The sequence below is a fragment of the Phodopus roborovskii genome, unplaced genomic scaffold, assembly GCF_943737965.1.
Source record: "Phodopus roborovskii unplaced genomic scaffold, PHOROB, whole genome shotgun sequence".
Lineage (NCBI taxonomy): Eukaryota > Metazoa > Chordata > Mammalia > Rodentia > Cricetidae > Phodopus > Phodopus roborovskii.
The window spans coordinates 32,089,937-32,115,719 of NW_026125295.1; the positions used below are offsets into that span (position 1 = coordinate 32,089,937).

The window sequence follows — 25,783 nt, forward strand, 5'->3', positions numbered from 1 at the left end:
GAGTTCTTGCCCATTCCAAATGCTGTGATTTGTAGCACATCAATAAGGATGCGGGATAGCAGATTAAACGTTCCTTAAAAGACCAGTGATAAATGCTAACTTCGGTGTTTTTCTTTCGTTTAAACCTGGAGACTCAACTTTTCCTGGTCCAGATTTTAAAAGCCTTAGGGTCTGGACTGGGTTGGTGGGAGTCAGCGAAAGAGCGGTCAGCTTTCGCTAGGCTGGCACATCCGAGCCAGATGGCGGCGCTTCTCAGTCCGAGATTTTTCCGACCTTGTAAGGAAGTGGGCGCGGGCTGAGTAGAGCCAACGCCTCCTGATTGGTGAGTCATCGCAGAGATGGACAGCTCCGTAGGCTCCGCCCCCACCGCTTTATTGACACTAATGAGCAAGTTCTTCCCACCGCTCTCCTGCCTGGAAGTGCTGACAGATCAAGGCAACAAATTTCAATTACAATCCCTAATTTGTGTCCGCAGAGTGTTTTTTTACCCGTGTTAGTGCTCTCTGGCGCATCAGTCCAGGCAGATCTTGGAGCAGTAGGAGGAGGTGGAGGGGTTGGGAGTAAAGAAGTACATCAGGGAGCTCTAGGCAGAGAGGGAGGGAAAGAAACTTGGCTGCTGCGTTCCTGCGTCCTCGGATCCCAACGCCAGAGAGAAAGAGGAAACGGCAAATTTGGTTTTATTTTGCCGGCCGCGGGGAAGGGAGCAGATCTCGGGAGGCGTCGGGAGCTGCGGAGCGTTTGGTGGGGCCAGGAAGGCGAGCGCGTGCCTGCGCCCCGGCCGCGGGTTTATGAGAGAGGGGCGGGCGGGCGCGGGGCGGCGGGGATGGCGGAGAAGCGGAGGGGCTCGCCGTGCAGCATGCTAAGCCTCAAGGCGCACGCCTTCTCGGTGGAGGCGCTGATCGGCGCCGAGAAGCAGCAACAGCTTCAAAAGAAGCGGAGAAAGCTGACCACGGAAGAGGCGGCCGGGGCGCCGGACGACGCTGGCTGCAGCCGTGGCGGTGGCGTGGGCGATCAGGGCTGCTCCGAGGCCGACGAAGACGCAGCTCTCCCGCTGCCGCCAGCCGGGGCGGCGTCCGGGACAGCGCGGAGCTGCACGGACGTGGAGCGGAGCTGTGGCTCCCGCGGAGCGGCGGGTGAGTCGGCCCCTTCCTGCCCCAGCGGCTTCCCGGGGCGTCCTCGCCCGGGTCCCGTGAACCTGAGGTTCGGCAAGGCTGTGCTGCTGGTGCGGGGTCCCCCGCTCCCGGCCTCTGCCGCTGAGCCCCGGGTGTCGGGCGCTGATCTGTCGGCCTCGCGCACCGTCGGACCGGGGATCCCAGCCGGGCCCAGCCGGCTATGGCTGTCGTCTCCTCTGAGCTCGGGGTTCCAGCTCAGAGTGCTACTTTTCGCCTGGCTAAGTTTTAGGAGCCCCAGGGCGCATGCGGGAGGGCGCGGGCTGAAGCGCCGACACGGGACGGATGCCCCAAAGCCGGGCGTGCCAACCCGGGCTGCGGCGAGCTCGCCCACGCTCCTTCCCCGGGATGCCGAGCGCTTCCCTGCCGGGGCTCTCGGCGCCCCAGGGCTGACTTTTCGCCCTCTTCCAGCCGCTGCGCCCTGGGGCCTGGAAAGCCTGCAGCCGGGAGGATTGGAGGGAGCCAGGTCTGGAGATGTTTCCAGAAGGTGCCTCGGGCCGGGCCCTGAGAGAGGCTCGGCCGCTGCACAGAGTGAAGGGAGGCCCCAGGCTGCCCCGAGAGAGGCGGCGGTGGCGGCAGGGTCTGCGCCCTGGAACTGTGAGCTCAGGAACGGGTCTTAGACAAAGTAAAGTGTGTGTGTGTGTGTGTGTGTGTGTGTGTGTGTGTGTGTGTGTGTGTGTGTGTGTGTGTCTGTGTCTGTGTCTGTGTGTCTGTGTGTGTGTCTGTCTGTGTGTCTGTGTGTCTGTGTGTGTGTCTGTGTTTTACACCCGAGAGCGGGGCCACATACAGGCCAGGCGCATGGGGAGGACACGGCCCTGGCTTTCAGAGATGGGGACTTAGTGGGAACCCACAGGCCTCAAGGTAGGTCGGAACGCCCCGCGGCAGGACTGCGGGCGGCTGTCCTAGGGCCTGGCCTCGAGTTGGTCCCCAAGGCCAGTTCTCTCCCTCACTGCTACTCCATCTCTGCCCTCTGCTGTCCAGGCAGCTGTGAGGACGGCTTCCTGCAGGGTGCCTCCCCGCTGGCGTCCCCGAGAGATTCCCCGAAGGGGTCTCCGGTACCGGGCCTAGCCCGGACAGGGACCCCGCTACCCGCGCCGCAGGCCCCGAGGGTGGATCTGCAAGGAGCGGAGCTCTGGAAGCGCTTTCACGAAATAGGCACGGAGATGATCATCACGAAAGCCGGCAGGTAAACTTGTGCTCCCCAGGGTGCTCCTGGATTCTGGGTTCATCTTACCCTTCTCCTGGCCATAGCTGTGACCTATCCAAAAGGGCCCTGGACAGTAGGCCCCTTTTTTTTTTAGAGCTTTGGTTGCCTTCTTTACCGAAGCGCTGTGGATGAACAGGGCCCAGTCTTGCTAAAGGTCAGGGAGATCTTTGTCACTATGGATGTTACAGCCTTAGCTGTGGATGCTCTGAGTAAGGGAGTGCGGGCTGGTTATGCCAGGTCATGTGTACCCCAGTCTGCATTTAAGGCTCTAATTATCTGTCCTGAACTAAGTAATAGATTCACCCTTCCCGCTTTAGTTATTTTTAATTCTTATTTTCTTTTGCATACTCTGATTTTTTTATTTTTATTTATTTTTTATTTTTATTCAAAACTCCCCTGCTGGTCCTGGACCATGAGCTCATAGTGTATTGTGCTATTCTGATATTAGGTAGCCACGGTCATATTTAATCATGTATTGCTGTAAAAATCATCATTATTATTATAGCAACACACACACAAAATCCAGCCCATCACCTTAAATTTACTGAATACAAAAACATTTGGAAGGAAATTAGCTTTTAGACTACCTGATTTGTGCATCCTTCGTTAGTCAAATAAATGAATTAGTTGGCCACATCATAATAATTTGAGGTCGATGAGAGAAATTTGCGCTTTCAAGTTTTCAGCTCATTTAGTACATTTAGAATCATGAACCCTAATAATAATATGTTCCTTTTAAAGGTTCTTTAAAAAGCACACACAACTCTTTCAGGGAGTACACATGGTAAAAACCTGGGTAGCATAAAAGTATCCAAACTATTAGAAATTACCAAAACATATTTTATTGAATCCATATGCTACCTTTTGCATTCTCAGGGAGGTTTTTGGTTTTTTTGTTTTGTTTTGTTTGTTTGTTTGTTGTTTTGGTTTTTTCAATTAATGATCCAAATGCAGTCTTCAGCAACACAAAGCAACAGTTGTCTTATAAAGGATGTAGTTAAAGACCTTTCCTCTTTATCTTACAGGTGCCTTGAAAGAACACTAACACAGCCAGCATATTAAACTGCTCATCTTCATGTTAGTTAATATTGATGGACTTTCCTTTGTCCATCAGTGGTCTTTAATAGCATTGTTGTTTTTTTAAAAAAAAGTAGATAAATTTGTGTTATAAGGTTACATGAACAAAACTGAGCTTATTTGGAGGGTCCTAGACATAAATCATTAGAAGAAAGTCTTTTTTTTTTTTTTAAGGGTGAAACTTATGTTGTTTTTAATACACAGTAATGCCATGTTGTATTCCTTGCTTCTGTGGCCCCCTTTAAAGGGGATTATGTGCCTTTACTTCAGCCTCTCCTTTGATATACATAACAGGGAAGTCAAAAGAAAAATGAAATTTTCATTTGCTTTAATTAGCAGTAATTGTGGTTAGAAAAGAAAACATTTTTGGGTTACGGCAAGGGGAAGGAAATTCGTAAATATATGTTGTGTTTAGTTTCTGCTTCCAATAAAGAAGTTTTACTATACCTTTCAAATTTAGAGCGCCTTTTGCACTTTACCTTACCAGGCTGCAGACAGGAAGTCCTGTCTCAATAAAGAACATATTGTTTGGTTATAGCATGGCACATTGGCTCCTTGTGGGATTTTTATAACCCCCTTTAAAATTTCACATTATAATATATTTTATCACTTTCAGAAATTTGAAATTTCTATCAATGATGTATTTCATTATTTGTAGTAAGAGAAATAGGCTTGTTGGTTTTGCTTCAAAAGTAAAGTTTCTTCGGTGTAAAATCCTTTCACTTTTAAGATACATCGATGTTTCAATAAACACAGAACATGTACGGTGCAACAGATCACATTTTTAAGGTTGTAGTTTTGATGTAGCCTATGCTCTGACACCCGGAGTTATGTTATCTAAGTGAGTGTGATAAATTTGTCTACATTAAAATGGAAATTAGACTTTATTCCGTTTCTAGTCTTAATCTCGAGCAAAACAAAACCCAATCCCCGTTTCTCCCTCCCTTCCATTACAAACAGGCGCATGTTTCCAGCAATGCGAGTGAAGATCTCAGGATTAGATCCTCACCAGCAGTATTACATTGCCATGGATATTGTGCCAGTGGATAACAAGAGATACAGGTATGATGACCGCAAGCAGAGCCATAGCAACACCGAGAAGCTGTGGTCTACTGCCTGTCTCATCCACACCCTTGCGGTCTTTGTAGAATTTCCAGATTCGCGATCTAACTCCCATGGGCTCTAGAAGCTCGAATGGTGCTTCTCCCCTAGAATATGTGGAAACTCGGTGTTTGTTTTGTTTTTAGTAGGTGAAGAGATGTCTTTAGTCTTTGAGACTGTGAGCAGGATCCAGTTTGGCGTTGCTGAGTAAACTCTATGTTTAATGCTGGTTAGCAGTTGAGTTAGAATTTTGATATGAAGTGTTTAATGGAAAGTTTGCAGATACACTTTATAGTAAGTGTTATATTTTTGCTCTTATGTTAATTTTCTTGTTATATTAAAAATAATTATGTATTTTAGACTTTCATTTAAAAAAAGTGTTTGCAAGTTAGAAAAATAAAATCTCATAATTCGTTGTGACATTAAATCATTCTCTAAACTTGTAGTGAATTGTTACCCCTGGCCTTGTTTTTAGGTTGGTAATTGACAATTCTTTAAAATTTTCTATTGAATTTTGAAACAGAATATATTTGTCTGTGCATCAAGTAAACTCGGAAAAGATAATCAATTCTTTAGTTTCAAACTGTCTTTACTTAGGCAAGAAAGCTAGTTAGTGATTTTCAATGACAATGCTTTTCCCTTGTTGGAAAAGTTTGAAATGCTAATCTGTTTAAAAGGAAGTTTGAGAGTTTGGGAGATCAGGAGATGGGTCTCTGAAAATTTCTTTTTCATTTAGTATTGATCTAAATGAAATAATTTGGTTTCTCTCACTTTTTAAAAAATGGGTGCTAGTTTTAATAAAAAAAGAGTTTTTTGATCTCAAAAATATTTAAATTTAAATTTGTATATGAGCCTAGAATATACTAAAACTGTTGAGTATAGTAGTTTTATTGTGTTTTCTACTCAAGTTATATTCTTCTAATTAAACAAGTCATTAGAAATTTTGCTCCCATTATCTACTGACTAGCAGAAAGTAGAACATATTAAGTTTACTCATTAAATATACATGATTTTAAACCATTTTCTAATTTGAGTTTTGTGTTAAGGTACATAATATAATTTTTAATGAGTTTCTATTCTGTTTCTTCGTCCAGTTTTCCCCCTTATATTTTAGATTCTTTGTTTTACACAATTCATATTTACTCTCACAGAGAGCAATGAAAATTTAGATCTTGGTAGATCAAACTGTGAAACACACAATTGCTTTCTTCCATTGCTCCCTAACATACATTTAGCTTTGGTATTTAGACTGCTTTATGAGGAATGTTTATATGTACAGTTTATTTTCTTAGAGAGTATTGGATTTTGAACTATTTAATATGCATAATTTTTCAAGGTTTTGATAAAGCATTTTTATTTATTTTGGTAGAAACCCAAGTCTTATCTCAAGTGCTTTTTTCCCCATGCATCTCTAAGGTTTCTATTTTATTTTACAACTTGTTTCATCAGTATCAGAAATTACTTTTTGACTTATTCTGTCAAAGAAAGGTATTTGGTCCAAGTTAAAAGCATTATAAAAAATGAATAGTCACAAAAGCTCATAAGAATTTGTTTATTAAAGCCATACCATATCAATTAAAGGAAGGATTTAAAAATTAATTTAAATGCTGAACTTACATAATTTGCTTCAAGCAAAGGAATTAAAATCCGCAAGGGACATTGATCTTAAAATTCATCTAAGACAAAGAACTTCACCAAAGTTACATGTAGGGAAGTGTTTCATGCTTTTTTATGAACGATGTGTGTTTGTGACAGGTATTTCTGACACTATCTGGATTTATCACTGTAAATTGTGTTCGGTATCTTAACACATGAGCTGGAGGCAATATATCCAAATGTATAATCTCACTCCATCATTTCACTATGCTTTCTAGTTCTTAAATTCACATTGTTAGATAATAATCTGAATAGTCAGCTAAATTTAAAGATTTTTCATCTGTTCCTGGAAATTTACTATTTAAATGTTTTTCTTGCTAAGTCAATTTATTCGTGTATATATATATAAAAAAGCAGAATAAGCTGTTGTGGTTTTTTACTGTGAAAATAACATTAATTGCCTGTACAAATTGAGAGCATTTTGCATGTTGAATGTTGGTAGTTGGAAACTAGTGTTTGCTAACTGAAGTAATTTTCTTAGAATGGTTAAGAAGGAGAAGCATGGATGATTAATGATAGCCTATATTTTATAACTCCTCAACAATTTAAATTAGCCTGAATTATTTTATCCTGTAAGTATAACATTGAAGAATTGGGGAAAATGATCCTAAATGTTAAAATGATTAACTTTCCCCCTCCCCAAACCTTCACCAAAAAACAATGTGACAGTTTCCTCCACTGATTTTTCCACCAGGCTGTACAGAGCCAAAAAGGGAGTGACCTTTAAAATAAGACACTGAAATTTACAGAGATTTACTCAGAGGTGAGATTGATGACTTCATAGTGTCTTTGTGTCAATGAAATATTCAGATGAAAAATATCAGACTATCAGTTAGGTCCTATTGTAAGTGTAATGCATTGGAGTCAAGATGCTTTGTGTTTATGGGAGAGACAGCCTGTATATCTTCACTAAGCCCCACAGTACAATCTCAGAATTATTTAAAGGCTTCTTTGGGTGTATAGAGAATTAAGTTTATATTCAGAAAAGCATGTTCGTTTGGTTTTAGTTGCTAATTCCAAGAACTGGGGTAGTACGTTCACAGTTGGACAATTTTGTCTTTGCCTTGTAGGTATGTTTACCATAGCTCTAAATGGATGGTGGCAGGCAATGCTGATTCCCCTGTGCCACCCAGGGTGTATATTCACCCAGACTCACCTGCCTCTGGGGAGACTTGGATGCGACAAGTGGTTAGCTTCGACAAGCTGAAGCTTACCAACAATGAACTGGATGATCAAGGCCATGTAAGTACACAGCCTCCTGCAAGAACCAGCAGGCGACATTGCCCAGTGTCAGGCTAAAATATGCTAAGATTGCAACACCCCTTTCTGTTTGGTCAGTATATGCCAAATCAAGTTTATATTTGTACCAGAGACCATGTCCATAACTGAAGTGTCTCATAAAGCAGTATCTGGTTTAAGCCAGATACTGGCTTTGTTTTGGAATGAAGGGACCCAAGGCAGTGACTTTAAAAAAAAATTTATGTGAAATCCCACGAGGTACTAATTATTATACTTGAAATGTGCTTGGAAGTTTGGTAAAAGAAATGATTTATTGTGTCCTCTCTGTATCCAGCTCTTTTCCCAGTGGAGGCTCAGGGCAGTCAGTAATGACCCAGGCTTACGTTGTTTGTGTGCTCCATCTGCAAGTTTCCAATTGTTTTGTAATGACATCTAATGTGTCGAAGTATATTATAATTCCCTTTACTCCTAAAACTGCTGAAACCTGATATGTGGGACCAGTCCAGCTGTTTCAGAAAGACAGTCATTGTTAACAGCTTGCTGACTTTAGGCAGGATTCTACATTATTGTTTTAATAGCTCACTGACTCTGGATACTGCGCATTTCTGTTCAAAGCTAGCCTTTTTGTTAGATGTCTGTTAGTAGAGTTTAGATTAAGAAGAATTGAAATGCCTTTACCAACTTCCTCATGTCCCAAACAAAGAAGATACCTAGCTTATTCAGAAATAAGTCACTTAAAACGGCGAACTGTAATGAGCACTAATACAGTGCTTGTGCTGTGGTTTGCAGGTGTCTAGATGAGAACCTTGGGGTACTAACCATTCTGTGACAAACGCAGTGTCACAGCTAGTAAGATTTCACACGGCAGTGCTTCATGGTTGCCTTTATGACTTAAGTCAGAATCAGGGAAAGAAGATGTTTCATTTCTTCATATATTTTCTATATGACTTCACATTCCTTCTTTTTATTTTTTATAATCCCATAATCAAGTTGTAAGAAGTATTGTTCACTTAGTTTCAGTGTGAAAACATATCAGGTTCCTCTGTCTGACTGAACTCTTGCTAGCACACGCATCTTGGGGGGGGGGAACTATTCTTCTGCCTTTTAGTAAGAAATTTAGACAAATTTGTGTTTTGTGTTGCTTGCTTTCAAAACCTAAAGCATGTCGCACTTTCTGAATTCTATAGTTTAGAAATATATTTTAAAAGAGATAATTATAGCTCAAACTATATTCTGATGAAAATTCAAATCAATATGTAATCATCTTATAATTCTAAGTCTTTTAGTTCAGACTATTTACTGGCTTTATACATGGTATGTAGCATACCAAATTTTATATATATTTTTAGAAATGTAACTATGATTTTTAGATTTGCTTTTATGTAAAAGAACATTCTCCAGAAAATATAATATATATGTATGTGTACTACATCTGTACATACAGAGAAGATAGTTATATATGGAATATTCCTTTACACTATGTGTATGTGAGAGAGAGGAGACAGAGAGAAGAAAGAGACAGAGGTAGGAGAGAGTACAGGAAGAGAGGAGGGACAGGGGAGAGAGAAAGATGGGATAAATATGACTATTGCTTCATGTGATTGTGGAAGAGTTGAAGTTGTGACTTGCATCTGAAGGTAGTCTGGTATCAGAATGTTGTCATCTTCCAGGGACTTTACTGTTTTCTCTCTTAGGGCCTTCAACTGATTGGATGATGGCCACTCACTTCTACAGAGACTAATTTGCTTTCCAAAGAGTCTACTGATTGTTTTTCTCTAAGCCATACTTTCACAGCGATATCTTTGGTGCTGTTGGGTCAAAAATATGGATATTGTGTCCTCGCCAAGCTAACAGATAAAATTAACCATCACACAGTGTTTGTTTAAAACATAAGAGAATAGTTCCAAATTGAAGTTGAGTGTCTTGGACCTAAATAAAGAATCTCACTATTAAGAAAATTTACAAAAGCAGCAAAGAACAATCAAAATTAAGGAAATGTTCTGTCTGCTGGTGAATTTTTTTCTCTTAAGGTTGTGATGGGATGCACTAAATTAAGAGATTAAAAAGAATGCACACAGGGAACACTGTGGGGGAAGTACTCTTTCACGGTACTCAACTCACAAATGTGTTAAATGTGATCAAGGACACTGAAGGCAGGGACTGGCTTCATGAGTTTCATGCATAGATAGAATGAGAAGGGAGCCTGCAGATGGCTGTCCTGTCTGTTTATTGAGGTACAGATGTACTTCATCCCAGCTCATTCCCCAAACCGGGAGGGACACCAGAAGTCTCCTGCTGTGAGGACTACATTTGATGGCCCAGTGGAAGCAGATTAGAGATTGGGGACATGCTTATAATTCTGCTGCCATTTGGGTCTCAGAAGGCAGTACTGTCATGGTGGAACCTTAGCAGAGACTCCCAGGGACATCTGCCTTTTGCTTTCCATCATTCCACCAATTGTAAAAGAAGTCATTGTCACCTCCAATAAAGTTGCATGCACCATAGTTAATTTCCTAAATTCCTTTCCTATGTTTTAATCTCACCCCTCCCCCCCAATTGTACTGTGCTAAAGGTGCACATGTATATAGCTTTGTGATGGGTGAACTCTGTGGCTCTGGGAGTTTTACTAAATTAGCATAAGGTAATCACAGTAATCAAAGTCTTGTAGGCAGTCACTAGACTTGTGACCACATGAGATAATGTGTTTTCTCTAAAGTAACTTTTCAGCCTCCCAAGTACCAGACCTGGTTCATGAAAGAAAATTAAGGAGAAGTCAGGGTGTCGGTATCCTTCAGAGCCATAGCTAATCCTTGAATATTGTGGTAAATTGTAGGCCTGATTTGATCCTTGAGGATTCTAGCCAGCTTTCTGCTAGCTTTGGTAGACACCCAGTCTGGTTCTTGGGCTGCTCTTGTACAGGGGGTTCATATGTTTGGTGATAATTTCTCACCACATGCATGCTTCCTTATTTACCTGCCATCTGTCCTTTGGAGAAAAGCGTTGATATGAGCATCTCTCTGAAAAGGAAGACATTTGACAGTGTACCTTAAATGACAGCAGTATAATACCTATAGTCCTGGATGTAGGCCCTGGCAAGTAGCCATAGTCATGGGCTTGTGGGAGGCCTATGTCTCTACTGCTGACAATTTTGTGACACACCTGCTCACACTCTTATTGTTCCTCCTTGAACATCCAGACTGGGAAGCAGGGTGGTACAGGAGAGGTAGCTGAACTCTCTCATGGGGAAGGAAGCTGGAATCGCTGTGGACACCATATCAGCGATCCCAGGCAAGTCCGTTCCACTCTCTGAGGCCTTGTTTCCTTGTGGGTCATATTGGAATTAGAGATCCAAGGAAGCTGGCAAACTTGAAGGATGTATTTAAGAAGGGCCTGAAACACTATCCCATAAGAACAAAAGGGAAAAAGCTACTTTGTCTGAGATTGACTGATAACGTTTCAACACTGTTTAAAGTGAGGCACAGTTGGTGTAACAAGCCACATAGGAAGTGGGGTGGGGTGGGGTGGTGGGGTTAACCTGATCCTTTTAGGTCCTTTGCTTGGCCTAATCCAATCTATTGTTTCTTCTCTCATAGATTAAATCCTGACCACAATTTCCCCTCCCTCCTCTCCTCCTAGCCTCCACCTCTCCCCAAGATTTGCTCCTTTTCCTTTCCCTTCAGAAAAGGGCAGGACTTCCAGGGATATCAATGAAACTCAGCATATCAAGCTATAATAAGAAGACTAGGTACAAGCCTAATAGACTCTTGAGTTTGTCATCTAGAAAAATTTTAGTTTTCAACAAATTCCACTATCAAGCTGTAAAATTAGAAGCCTTATCTGTCAGACTTCAAGCTCTTGTCAGATAAGTAAGCATGCTTCTTTTGATGTAAGTACTTTATGATTAATTAATTAATTAGCAGTGTTAGAGGTTAATCCCAGGGCAAATGCTTTACTACTGAGCCACATCCAAACCCCTCAAATCCAGTCTTTAAAGTGCAAAAGCATGTTTAAGCCTATGAATGGAACACACTGTATCTGTGGACATAGGGCTGTGTGGCTTTTCTAATATTATAGTTAGTCCCCTGCCCAAATCCTGTCTAAATAAATCAGACAGTACATAAACTACACACAAGATATGATTATTTGAACTGTAATTATGGTCCCTTTTTAAAAAGGCCAGTGGTCCTACATATCCCACTAAGTAAGCAAAATATTTACTACTATGATAAACGGGACTGTTAGTTGTGTTTATTCATTTAGTGGGTATTGAGGTTTTGCATCCCTGTATGCCTTTGCATAAGTCTAGAGGTCAGAGTATACCTTGCAAGAGCTGATCTCTCTTTCCACCCTGTGGGGACCCCAAGATGGAAGCTCAGGTGGCCAGGGAGCACAGTCCTAACAAGACAAGTCCGTAAACAGGAACTTTTGCTACCTCCATTCCAAATCACTTCGTCCAAATGCTCTGAAGTTGGCTGGGCACTTTGCTTATTTGCATGGAATTTTTATGTCTTTGATTTTTTTTTTTTTCCTGCTCTGGAAATCACTTCTAATGGGGTGGTGATTCTCTCTCTTGGAGTTTCTAGATGCTGCCATATGTGAGCCACTGACATTGTGATTCTTAACTTGGGGAGGAGGAAGAGTTCTCCTTCAAACATTTCAACCCCCAAAGATATCTATTGCAACACAGTTTTCTGAAGAGAAAGTTAAACAGAGGAGTGCAAGGTTGAATGAACATTAAAGTTATTTCTTTAAAAGTGATCGTTTACTATTTTAGGTTATCGTTGAAAAGAGTGTGTGATTACAATAATAAGTCATAGGAAAGGGACCATGGCAGTTAGGCTTGCAGTTGGGGTTGAGACACAAGCTGCATCCACAGGGATTCAAAGCCATTCTTGTGTTCCCTTTATTGGATATGGCCGAGGGACTGTGCCTACCCACATAGCATAAATTCATAAGGAAGGTATGTAGACAGGAAGGGAAAGAAAACTGGCTCTGGGCCTAGGGAGCTGTGGGGACTTGGAAGTCTCTAGAAACTGTAGAACTTTCCAGTAAAAGAAAAGTTGAGATTTGGAAATATCATGCAGAACCCTAAATATTAAACAGCTATACTTCTACTGAATCAGGGAATAGAACGAGGCTTCCCGCTCTGGCGCTCCCCTCCCCAAGCATAGCCAAAACAAGACAAAACAAAACCCATGCAAGGATATAAAATGCATTAAGAATAGAAGCTTAGATTTTTTTTTATCTGTTAAAAACAGATTTAGTGGGCATAATATAGTAATAAGGAAATAATTAAATTTCCTCATCCACTGAAAGTCTGTTGCCAGGCTATGCTAATGGTTAGACTCTTAGTAGAATTTCATTTTTGCATTTTCCAAACTTGTATCCTGGGTCACAGCAAGGCATACCTTTCATAGGATGGCTGTGTGCACACCTACACACAGCCAACAAAAACTTTTGAAAAAAAAATTGTACCTATCATGGTACAGGCAGCACCCTGTTTACTACTGTATTTTATAGTTTTATTTATTTAAAACTTATTTTGGTCAAAGCTACTAATAGTTCATCCAAATTCTGCCCTTAGTCCTAGAAAGAGGCAGTGGATTGCTTCTTCCCCCAACCCCCACCCCATTAGGGTTGCTTCTTTTGCATGTTCTTATATTCATGCTGCCTCCCTCAAAGGCATGCCTGGTTGGCAAGATCCTTAGATCAGCTTCTCAAAGTGTGTTTGCCATTGACAAAGAAAGAAACAAAAACAAAGCTGCTGGCTGCAGTGTTGGCTATTCTGAGGGTAAAGGCCTGCTCTCCTGACAGCAGCCACAGTACAGGGCTGTCTGTGTTTGAGGTGACCAAAGGCTCTGAAGGTGGCTTACTGAACTGCCTACATTCCGAACAACATGACACATCTCAAACACTGTGTTTCCCATGACCTTTGTTTGGGCATTTTCCTTCTAGGATTTTTAATTTAAAGCTTAGAGTTCAGAAAAGTTGCACACTTGTTAGCTAAAGTAATTTATGAATATCTGAATACAAATGCCAAGAAATAAGAAACCTGCTGTCCATGAAAGTATTAAAACATAAAAGGCATATGTATGCACATGCATGTGTGCATACTTGAGCACAAACACCCCCCACACACATACACACCTGTGCACACATGCACATATACATCCCTTCCTGTGATGCCATCATCAGAAGTGATCACTGTTTGTATCTCTATATGAGTCCACTGTACTCTTTTAATAAACTGTAAAATATGTCTACACATTTAGGTACTGTTTTATCATTTTAAGATTAAAAATAAAGCTGGGGGTGGTGACACACACATTTAATCCCAGCCCTGGGGAGGCAGAGGGTAAATGGATCTCTGAGTTCAAGGCCAATCTGGTCTACAAAGCAAGTTCCAGGATGGACAGGCCTGTTACACAAAGAAACACTGTTGAGAGAGAGAGAGAGAGAGAGAGAGAGAGAGAGAGAGAGAGAGAGAGAGAAAGAGAGAGAGAGAGAGATTTTATTATATGACTGAAATTTGCCTAAACAGCATTAGCTGTTATATTGTGATACCTCGTCTCACAATATAAATTTCTATTGGTACCTACTAATCTACTCATACAAGTAGCTTATAGTTCTTTCACGGCCATACATTATCTAATACACACCCTGTTATATGAAAAACTCAGGACCAATCTGGGTGGGATTGTGGAGACCACATGAGAGACTCAGGGCAGGATAGGGTCTCCATTCTCCAGTCTGAGATTTGAACAGGAGCATGGGCATTCTACTCTTCCAACAAACTAACGACTTTGCAGAACAAACACAGGAGATGGTGGATGTTCTCAGTGTGTGTGCGCTATCACCGATGAAGGAACAACTCCCTTGGAATTTGAAAGTCTTTGTGTATCATTTAGGAGATGCATTTGGTCCAAAGCACATGGTCATTTCAATCTCATTTTTAGTTTCATTGGTATTGACTCTGGTCTAATTCATCTCATTATACATACAATATTTATGAATATATTATCGTGCTTTAAGTAATAGAAATTTGATGTTGACTTCACATGGCTACAGAGAGGATTTCACTGAAGAGGTTTGCATTTTTATATAAACGTTACAGATGTCTTCCTCACCTTTCCCTGTAGCTTTGCCTGATTTTGTTAAATTAACTTCCTGTGTTTTTAGAAATGCAACTTTCCTGCAAGAATTTATTTTCCATGTTGACATATTTGTTCATTTTCAGATTGGGAGTGGTTCCTGTTTAATGTGTTTTTTTCCCCTTGATCTAGATCATTCTTCATTCTATGCACAAATACCAGCCACGTGTGCATGTCATTCGCAAAGACTGTGGGGACGATCTTTCGCCCATCAAGCCTGTTCCTTCTGGGGAGGGAGTGAAGGCTTTCTCCTTCCCAGAAACAGTCTTCACGACTGTCACCGCCTATCAGAATCAGCAGGTATTGCTTTCAGCAGTCCTCTTGCTAGACTCCTACTTTCTGTATTGCTGTATCCAAATGTCAGGAATCATCATAAACCATTCCTTATACATGACACCCACAGTGTATACAAGCATGCACACAGGGGCAACTCCTAGTCCAAAAATTCCCAAGCAGGTTACTCTAGTGAGGACTTAAACCATGTATATATCTTGCAGTGTAGTTTTACTTTCCATCTTGAGATTTGGAATCATAGTGTCATAATTAATTACAATTAAAAAGCATGTTATTTGCCTAGAAAATAGATACCTAAAGTATGAAAAGCTAGTTGTATCTTAGAGCATGAAGTGTGGTTTTGATACTACAGCTGATGAATTATAAGAAAATGTTTAGCAGGAGGATTTTTTCCTATACGTTTCTTTTCTTTATTTTTAAAGGGGTTTTTCATTTAGCCATAATTCAAACTATTGTACAGAGTACTGATATGCATTATAGTCCGAGAGATGGGCAATTTTGAAGTGATACTTTTATAATGGTTTAAGTAATCTGAGAAGTGGAATGTTTCTTTTCTATATGGACAAATGGTTGTTGTTTGTTTAAAGTTGTTTTATATGAGTCAGGAGTGTGAGTGTCAAACCCTCTTACTGGTTGACTGATGCAGATACACATGTGTGCGCACACGCATGGATGCAGATACATACATACACACACACAGCACATTGTGATGCCGGGCATACTGGCAAAACAGTTAAGAGTCAACAAATTTGAATGGGAATGGACAATGCTGCCACACCCAGTTTTAATTTTTTAGAACTATAATTTTTAAGAATTTAGAAAACTGATAGACTCTTCTGGCTAATATCAATGTGATTTCTATAGCCAGGATTCCTGGGCCATTGTATGTAAAAATTGCTTTAAAAGAAAACATAAAACTGGGATAATAACTGCATATAAGTTTCTATATATCAAGTGAGGTGTTTGGACAAAACTCAGTATGGCATACCTTTTCTATGTTGAGTAAATAGCATTAAAAGTAGTGATAGAACTATATTTTTGTTTAGAAAGTTGCTGTTGTATAAATCTATACTCTTATAACTTAAATGAACAGAGCTGAGCTTTAATAACATCTGCAATAGAAAATTCCCTTCAGTGATAGAATGTCATATATGATAAATTAATCAGCAAGCTTTCATAACACCCTTTATAATGTAGTTATATCCATACACCAAGACAATATCTTACGGGACTTGTGTGTCTGAAATATTGCAGTGCCAATAAGGCTGAGGCCATGCACAGGCCAGCAAGGGAGTCTCCAGGGAGGCCTTGCATTTCCTCAATGCTGTGTAGCCGGTCTCATTCTTAGCAGGTTAATGTAATCACAAGCATGCTCATTAACGTCATAGATTTCATTAAGACCAGGAATTGAGAAAGCAAAATACAAGGAAATACAAGGAATAGGCTCTGCATTCCTCAGATCTACCAAGAAACAGAAGAGTGTTACTTAAAATGTCAAGTTTAGGATGGCATGAGTCCAAACCAAAATTAACGGAGATGCTGACGTTATAAGTTCCTTTCTTTTAAACCTTGAGATCTTAGTGAACAAGGAGCCAGTTTTGAGGCAACAACTTGAAACTACTTAGAATTAAGTATTTTTAAATTAGTATTTATTTCTACCACTTTAATATGATTTTGTTCTGTTAGAAAATTTTAAGTCATAATCACCTCTGTTTAGACGTTCAGGATAGTTTCAAGACCAGCTAGTACTGTACAGATGAGAGATAAAAGAATAAACACAAAGGGTAAGGGAGAGGCAAGAAAAATGTGTGGCAATAACGTTAGGGAGCATGGAAACTCCCGATTATGAAGAAGGGAAACAAGCTTGCCAATAAATGTAGGTTGCTGAATGACCTCTGACTCCCAGCGCTACAAGATAATCGGGGTTAAACCATATCCTAGAGTCAAAGGGAGTGACTTCAGTTTGAGAGGATGGTCGAATAGGACAAAGCAGCAGGAGGCTATTCAGGTTCCCTCTGCAGACATTCAAAAAGAGCCTTTATCCATGTATTAAGGTGGAAAATGAGTGAAGAAGTATCTCACAGCAGGTGGCTATTCTAGATGACTTCTGAAATCTTTTACCTACACTGCCGGGGTATTGAAACATATGAGAGAGGAACACAAAAGAACCCTCTGTTTATTTTTGGATTGGTGGTAGTTCTACAGTTATTCTTAACTTTTAAATAATTTTAAATAATTCCATGTGATGTTTATGTAACATTTAATGTGATTTCTTCTCTACTCTGCAGATTACTCGCCTTAAGATAGACAGGAATCCATTTGCCAAAGGTTTCCGAGACTCTGGAAGGAACAGGCAAGTCCTTGTTAAATCTCCAGGTTGTTCTAGTAAATATATTAAAGTTGTAATGTAATTTTTTTCCATTATGAGCTTAAAGGTTAGCTTAGTAAACATAGGGTTGCAATCACTTCTGATGTGACATTAAGTCAGTAAACACTATTGTGTCTTGGAGGTAACTTAGGTATAGAGTGTAGTCATGTGTCCTGCCCTAAGATGAACTTTAATGCATGAGGCTGGAGTGAATATGCTAGCTTTTGGCATGTAGACTGCATGTTATTTCTGGAGAGGCCATGGAGAAACCTATTTTTATGGCCCATGGGCCTTCATAGTCCATAAAAATCGTCCTTTCTGCCTCTTCTTTTGGTAATGTTCTTAATGATGACACAATGTCTATTGATTCTGTCTGAAGAGTATGATAGTCTCTTATTAACTCTGACTTTCAACTATAATATGAAAGCATTTCACACTGCCAAGAGATCTGATCCTCTTCAGTTTCCAAATTTGTCTTGCTCCACTGACAGTCACATACCTGCTTTTTTTTTTTTTTTTTTTTTTTTTTTTCCCCTGTGTTGTGCTTTACGGTGTTTGTACTAAGTGGGATAACTACAACAATTAATTCCACTCTATTACTTTTATCATCGGTCTGTTAACTACAAGTTTCTATTATTGATGTGACTCTGTTCCAGTGCAGTTCAGTGTCACAGTATTACATTTTCTAATATACTGCTAGTCATAGAGGATAATAATAGAGGAACATTTTCTGGTGCCTTTTCTGGTAAAGTTTTGATATGCATACTTCTAAATATGTTTTTATGACAAGAGGAATTTGAACTTTATTACTTCGCTCCCCAAATTGTCCTGGTATGTTTTGAAATTGGCATTTACTAGGTTTGTCTACATGAACTGAAACCCCTCAATTATCAACAAACAGTTTCACTTGAAAATTTAGAAGGAAAAGCAATCAGATAATAGTCTAGATTTTCTAGGGTTTTAAGCGGACCAGGTGGTCAAGATAGGTGACAGATAGGTCTCAAATTGTGCTCAGTTGCTAAAGAGACTTGGTGTCATCCTCATTTACAGTCACATTACCTAAACGACACATAGTTAAAGTACTAAAAGGCAACTAAGAGACTAAGAGTCAGTGAGGCTGCAGTGACCTTCCAATGAGGGTTAGGAGGATCAAGACTGACCAATAAGAGAGAGAGTGTTTTGAAGTGTTTCACACTATGAGACAGTTTGCAGGTAATAACAAATTCATCTCCTGCATTGAAATTGCATTGCTTTATGTCTTTTTGGATATGTTTCAGTGTGGTGAAAAGTTGTGCCTGGCGTTTTTTTTTTTTTTTTTTTTTTTTATGCTCTTGGTTATCTTGCTTTGCAGGGATGTGTTTGAAAATTGAGTGAAAGCCATAGTTTAGTAGCCGGAAAATCATGAGTGCAGTGACTATTCTGCCTTGGGAAATGCTTGGGTGAACCTTCTTGTGAACTTAGGTCATATCAGAACAAAGTTTTAGAGCCTTGCATTGACTTTAGTTAATTTTTTTCTTAAGCAGAAAAATGTATTAAAACTCCTATAGGAGGGCCACACTCAGGCTTTGAGAGTAAATACCAGAAACCATGCCCAAGTTGCTGTTTAGTCTGGGAAAGATGTAACTACTACTGGCACTGGAGAGAAGTTCACTTATAAGGCAATGGCTTATTAATAGTATTAAAGTGTATTTTGGACAAAACACAATAACAGGTGGAGCCTCTATTAGAAGCTAGGTAATGGGTTCATAGGATAAATTTTTTTTCTCTTTTTTCCCATAGGATAAATTTTGAGGTAGAATTCTAGATATGCCAGCACAAAGAAAGATTTGATTATTTAAATCATGCCATTACAAATACTCTGTGCCGTGGGTGAAAGTAAACCACAAAGCCTGTTGTTCAGTTTGGAAGCCACAGGCTAGGTTTGACATGGATTCCCTTTCCCTTTGGCTGTTTGGAAGGAAATATGTAGGCTAGGAATCAAATTATGCTTTGTATTATTTTTTTTATTCCAATAAACCCTGTAGTGTTTTAAGTCAACACACAGAAATAATGAATTATATTTTAACACTCTGAATTTTGTTAAAATTCATAATTCTTAGTTTGCTCCAAGTGATTGTCTTGTTACAGACAAAGTGTGTTGTGTCTGCATAAAGCAGTGGTTCTCAACTTGTGGGTTGCAACCCCTTTGAGGGTCAAATAACCCTTTTACAGAGTTCGCCTAAGACCACAGAAAAACACATATGTTTACATTATGATTCATAGCAGTAGCAAAATTACAGCTATGAAGTAGCAATGAAAATAATTTTATGGTTGGGGGTCCCACAATATGGGGTACTGTATTAAAGGGTCATAGCATTAGGAAGGTTGAGAACCACTGCTTTAGAGATTTCTGGTTAATGGACTCAAGTTTCCATTCTTTCTCATGAAATACTGCTCCATATTTAAAAAAAAAAAATGACCTTAACGTGTGAAAAAGTCTGTCAATTTAAATAGTTCAAACTTATGCATTCTTTTCCTTTAAAAAAAACAAAACAAAACCAAAACAAAAACCTGTGTATAGTGTAATAGTTTTTCATATATTAATAGTCTATGAAAAATGCCCGCAATATTCCTTTATTTTTTCCTGGTTCTTCTAGGAAGTTTTACTGCTTTTAAAAACAAAATTGTATTTTTATTTTTCTCATATATGAAATAAACAAGTTGATCGGGATACAAACTAAACACAGGCATGTAATTGCCTAAGTTTTATAAAAACAATTCTGTTTAATTAAAAAGTGTCCTTCTCTGGCCACTCACAGCTCTGCAGCCTGTTTTACAGGAGTCAGTAGCTTCGGCCCTTGAAGCCCTCCTGCAGGCATTTGCTACGTGAGAGTGAATTTATGTGCTGAGAATATAGCTCCATTCCGCAGTTAGGCCTTAGGTTTGACCCTATAAAAGTTTTTACTCAGGAAGGTACAAAAATTTCTTCTCTTAAATACTTCAGGAAAAACATAACCATTTTACTAAATAAACTCAGCCATTTGATAGCATAAATGAGGGCGCTGGTAAATGTGGAGGTTGCTTGAAGGCACCTTGTATAAATTATCGCCTTGGCTACTCTCCTGCAGGAGGGGCCTTTCATCTTTCCTTTAACTAGATGGGAAAAGTCTCCATTACTGGAGAAAATGAAGGCTTTTTAACAAAAGTCCAGATTCAACTAATAAATATTTTTATAACTGTTTCCTGCAAAATATCTGAAATCCTTTGTGGAATTGGCAGTGTGAGGTGGCAGCCTCGGGCAACATGTCAATAACTCCCAATCAGAATGCTTGCAGTAGATATGCTCCCCCACCCCCAGCCATCACTTTAAACATAGGGTCATGTGTTTGCTATGCCCAGTAACTTCTCCCTACGATTGTGATTTGTGGATTTGAAACACAATTCAATTGAAATTGCTAAAACAAATAAAGCAGCAAAAACACATCGGTATGGTCTATAAACTTCTGGTTTTAGTAAAACTGTTTCATAATTAATTGTTATTTTCACTATCCCAAACTACCTTTATCCAAGTTAACCTGAGGATATATAGTAAGTGGTTTGTTTTTAAATAAAGATGTGTAGTAATTTTCTTTAACCAAAAAAAAAAAAAAAAAAAAAAAAAAAAAATTCTATCCTCTGAAAGTAGTAAAGATTTAGTATTGGTTTATGTGAAATACAGAGAGACCATCAAAGCAATACCCAACATTCATTAGTTCAGTATTAAATACAACCCACAGATAACCCTGTATTTGAGACAGACCAGGCTCACAAACTGCACAGAAAGGGATATTTTACTATAAAGAAAATATTATTGAGTTGTATGACCTCCGGGATTTGACTTGTAGTTTGGCCACAGATTTACAAAAAGTAAAGTAAAATAAAAACTAGTTAGAATGAAATGAATTATCCTGGATATAATAGGGCTTCAATTCTTCATAGTAATCTTCACTTCTCAGGAAGCTGAAATCCAGGGAAGGCAAGTAAGTTAGAGTGACTTGAAATCCCTGGCTCTTCTGATCCCAGGCTACTATCTTTACCCAAAGCAGTCTTTCTTGTGACATGTGATTACATCGGAGGTCAGATTCCATTCTTCCCACCCATGTAGCCCAGAAGAAATGGCTGGGGTTCTCCCTGTGGCAGACTGTCTTACATCTGTAAGGGCTGGTAATGCATTCTCTGAGACTGAAGAAATTAGTAAGGTCCTCATAGGAGCTCATGACAACAGTAGGCATATGCAGAAGGATGGCAATGTGAGATGTTTTGCCTGCATACATTGTTCCTGCTCTTTGAAGAGCTTTCACTGTGTTGGGGAGGTCATATGACTGGCAGGAGGTTTTCTCTAACCTTAGTTCTTAGTGATGGTTTGTGACTAGAGGGAGGCAGCAGCTGAGTTGAAAATAGTAAGAAATCCAACAGTTGTAAGAAAGGTCCAGGTGGTTAGTATTTTACCCAGAAGAAGGTTTTTGGTTCTGTAGTGCTGAGGATGGACCCAGGGCTTTGTACATGCTAGATGCACTGGTTGGGTTTTGGGTTAACTTGACAAGCTGGAGTCATCAGAGAGGAAGGAGCCTCAGCTGAGGAAATGCCTCCATGAGATTCAGCTGTAAGGCCTTTACTCCATTAGTGTCAATGAGGGAGGGCCCAGCCCATGGTATGGTACCATCCCTGGGCTGCTGGTCCTGGATTCTGTAAGAAAGCAGGCTGAGCAAGCCATGGGAAGCAAGCCAATAAGCAGCATCCCTCCATGGCTTCTGCATCAGCTCCTGCCTCCAGGATCCTGCCCTGCTTGAGTTCTTGTTGTGACTTCCTTAAGTGATGAAGAACAATAATGAAGTGTAAGGCAAATAAACCCTTTCCTCCCCATCTTGTTTTTTTGGTCATATTGTTTTGTTACATCAATAGAAACCATGACTAAGACATGAGATAAGTGGTAAACTACCAAGATGCACCCTGGCCTAGACCCATGTTATCTCTCTAACAAATTGCTTAGAGTTTAAGTGGTTGCAGATGAGGCTGTTTTGAGAATGGCTAATTGAGGGAAAGGCTCAATCCCAGATCTCAGATTGAATTCTTTAGCCAGCACATATAAGAGGAAAAAAAGACTGAATTATTTATTGTAGGAAGTTATGTTTGTGCTTAGAGTAGTGGTTTTTGTTTTCAAATATACAGATGAGTTATAAATAGTCTGCAGCCAAGTTGTCACTTTACACATCAATTCATTAAGTGTGTATGGTGAGGCTGTATAATAACTTATACTGTTGCTACTAACTCTGTGGCTCTGGAGATTACCTCCTACCCTGCAAAGCTGAGTGGGAGCTCAGTGCTGCCCACTCCTGCCTGGTTGGTAGTGGGGGATGGCCCCAGAGTAGAAGTTGGTTTTCTTTGATTTTTTCTCTGAGCTAGCTATGTATGTACTAAATGTTGGGCAGACATGTCCCTTAGAAAAGAGAACTTGACATAAAGATGTTTTTGTAACTGTCTCCTTCTTCATCAGAAGGCAGACTCCTATGACACACAGAGAGAGGCTCCAGAGTACTACATAGCCTTGGCCTCACAGTAGTCAGGTTGGACTCAGATCCTCAGTCCATGTGTTAGCTTTAGGGTCCTAAGAATGTCAGCAGGCATCTTGGTAGGTTCCCATTTTCTTCCTACATCCCTGTGCAAAGCATTTCTTCTGGTGTGGAAATCACCTAACCTGCCACTGAGTGTAGAATCTGTAGGGCATTGCCAATACCATGCTGTTTATTAAAATGCTTATTGCTAGTAAAAACTCCAACTCTTCCTAACTAGACTCGGTTTGTCCTGACCTTTCCATGTAGAATGGGATTGGAAGCCCTGGTGGAGTCATATGCATTCTGGAGACCATCACTACGGACTCTAACTTTTGAAGATATCCCTGGAATTCCAAAGCAAGGTAATTCAGTCTCTTGTGCCATGTATGCAGAAGAGGCTGAGGTGTAGAGATGCACACTTTGTCATTTACACCCACAATATTGACATTATTATCAACATCCTCCTACTCCTTTTCTGCATGACAGAAAGATGGTTGTCCTGTGGTGTTAGAGATTAAATATTACATGTATTATCTGTTTATTTCACAATGCTTACCTCACCCTGGTATCTCTCACTGAGGCATGAGATATTGGGCTCTGAAGACAGGTGTACTGTACAAGAAATTGCCCAGTTGCCCATGCCTGTTCCTCTTATTCATCTATTGCCTCTCAGTAGGGTTTCTTATTGGGTCTGTGATGAGATCAGACCATTTTGAGCTCATTTCTCACAAGCCCTGGATTTGTATCTCCTTAGAGAACGGTGCCATCTTTATTGTTCCAGTCTGCTCAGGGGGTAGACTCCCAGGTCAGGCAAATTTTTACCAAGATCCTGCCAGCTCCCAGTGAGAATTTCACATAATCAGGTTTTGGGCTCATAGATTATTTGAAGGAGTGCAATGAAATACTGTTGTTAGACTAGTGAAGGTTTTACAGCCTATTCAGCCCTTTGGAATTCTTCATTCTTCTTAAATAATGTCAAGTTTGCAAGCATCAATCTACTAGCAAATCCAGAGAAGGGAGTTGGTGATTAATAGGAGGGAGTTGCTATTGATTGGTTGCAAGATTAAGCCACCCTCTTTGAGTGTCACAGTATTGTTAATTTCTTAGACCTTTGCTCTTGTGTTTCATGCTATTTGCCAATGTGTTTTCTAGCTAGAGTTGAGATTTTTTTTTTTTTTGAGGGACAAAGTGATAGCATAGCAGAGTGGTACAATCATTGTTGCACAGTGAGAAGCTACAGATGCACATGGGGTATAGCATCCTGGACCTGTTCTGTGCTTTCCTTTCAGTAACTTTTCCTCTGTAAGGAAGTGTACTGATCCAGAGAAGACTGTGGAGAGAAAGGAAATAGTAAAGTAGAAAAGAGGAGTTTATTTTACTGTTGGAGCAAGAGGCAAAATGAGATGAAATTTAACTTTATAAAGTTCTGGCAACTTTGTCATTTGGGATATTTATTTTTACAAATAAGAAAATTACAAGAAAGCAAATTGAGATAGAATATGCATCTTACTATATTTTTCTGTATTACAAAACATCATTATTTGGAAAGATAATTTGTTCTAAAAACTTTCCTCTAATATTTCATCAGATCTAATTAAGTGTGTGTGTGTGTGTGTGTGTGTGTGTGTGTGTGTGTGTATGTGTGTGTTTGCATGTATGACAGCACATGTGTGGAGATTAGAGGACAATGTTTGGGAGTTCATTTCCTCCTTCCACCATGTGGGTTCCCAGGGATTGAACTTAGGTTATCAGACTTGGTTGCAATTATTATTACCTTTTCATTCATCTTATCAACCTTTGGTTTAAAAATATTGAGAAAATGTTATTTTAAGTTCCTTAATCTGAGTTTGATGGAATGAATTCATTGAAAGCTAGGCTACCTCTCACCTTTGCAGTCCCTCACCCCCTTGAAACAAGCTTTATGCATCATATGTTTACCAAATTTAAAGGGAAAGATGGCAATTGGAGTCATGCTTTACATTGCAACTTCTTTTTATAGGAAATACAAGTTCTTCCACTTTACTCCAAGGTACTGGGAATGGTGTTCCTGCCGCACACCCTCACCTGTTGTCTGGCTCCTCCTGCTCCTCTCCTGCCTTCCATCTGGGGCCAAACACCAGCCAGCTATGTAGTCTGGCTCCAGCTGACTACTCTGCCTGTGCGCGTTCGGGCCTCACCCTCAACCGCTACAGCACTTCCTTGGCAGAGACCTACAACAGGCTCACCAACCAGGGCAGCGAGACCTTTGCCCCACCCCGGACTCCCTCCTATGTGGGTGTGAGCAGTAGCCCATCTGTGAACATGTCTATGGGTGGCACTGATGGAGACACCTTCAGCTGCCCACAGACCAGCTTGTCCATGCAGATTTCAGGGATGTCCCCTCAACTCCAATACATCATGCCATCACCATCCAGCAATGCCTTTGCTGCTAACCAGACCCACCAGGGTTCCTACAACACTTTCCGGTTACACAGTCCCTGTGCCTTGTACGGATATAACTTCTCCACATCCCCCAAACTGGCGGCCAGTCCTGAGAAAATTGTTTCTTCCCAAGGAAGTTTCTTGGGGTCCTCACCAAGTGGGACCATGACTGATCGGCAGATGTTGCCCCCTGTGGAAGGAGTGCACCTGCTTAGCAGTGGGGCCCAGCAGAGTTTCTTTGACTCTAGGACCCTAGGAAGCTTAACTCTGTCATCTTCTCAAGTGTCTGCACATATGGTCTGATGAAGCCTTTAAGCTAAACTATGTTTGAACCTAATGGATCTTCCTTAGTTTTGAAGAAGGCCAAATGGAAAAAATATACATAGTAGAAAATGAAGGCTCACTGAGGAGTTTTACTTTCTCCTGGCAAGACTGTAATTATCTATGGCATGTGTATGTGTATATGCTATGCATTCATAGCATGTAGTATATTGAAGGCTTTTCACTATCATGTTTATCCAGTGTCCCAG

The 25,783-nt window shown here is 40.4% G+C and overlaps 1 protein-coding gene across 1 annotated transcript; it reads left to right on the forward strand.

The window, feature by feature from the left end:
• Positions 1-221: 221 nt before the first annotated feature.
• Tbx18 (T-box transcription factor 18) lies at positions 222-25,571 on the forward strand. Its single transcript, XM_051207593.1, has 8 exons — positions 222-1,133; positions 2,151-2,355; positions 4,414-4,515; positions 7,281-7,452; positions 14,733-14,900; positions 17,183-17,247; positions 23,100-23,194; positions 24,832-25,571. The coding sequence occupies exons 1-8, from the start codon at positions 824-826 to the stop codon at positions 25,554-25,556; spliced, it is 1,842 nt and encodes a 613-aa protein (XP_051063550.1). The 5' UTR covers positions 222-823; the 3' UTR covers positions 25,557-25,571.
• The last annotated feature ends 212 nt before the right edge of the window (positions 25,572-25,783 follow it).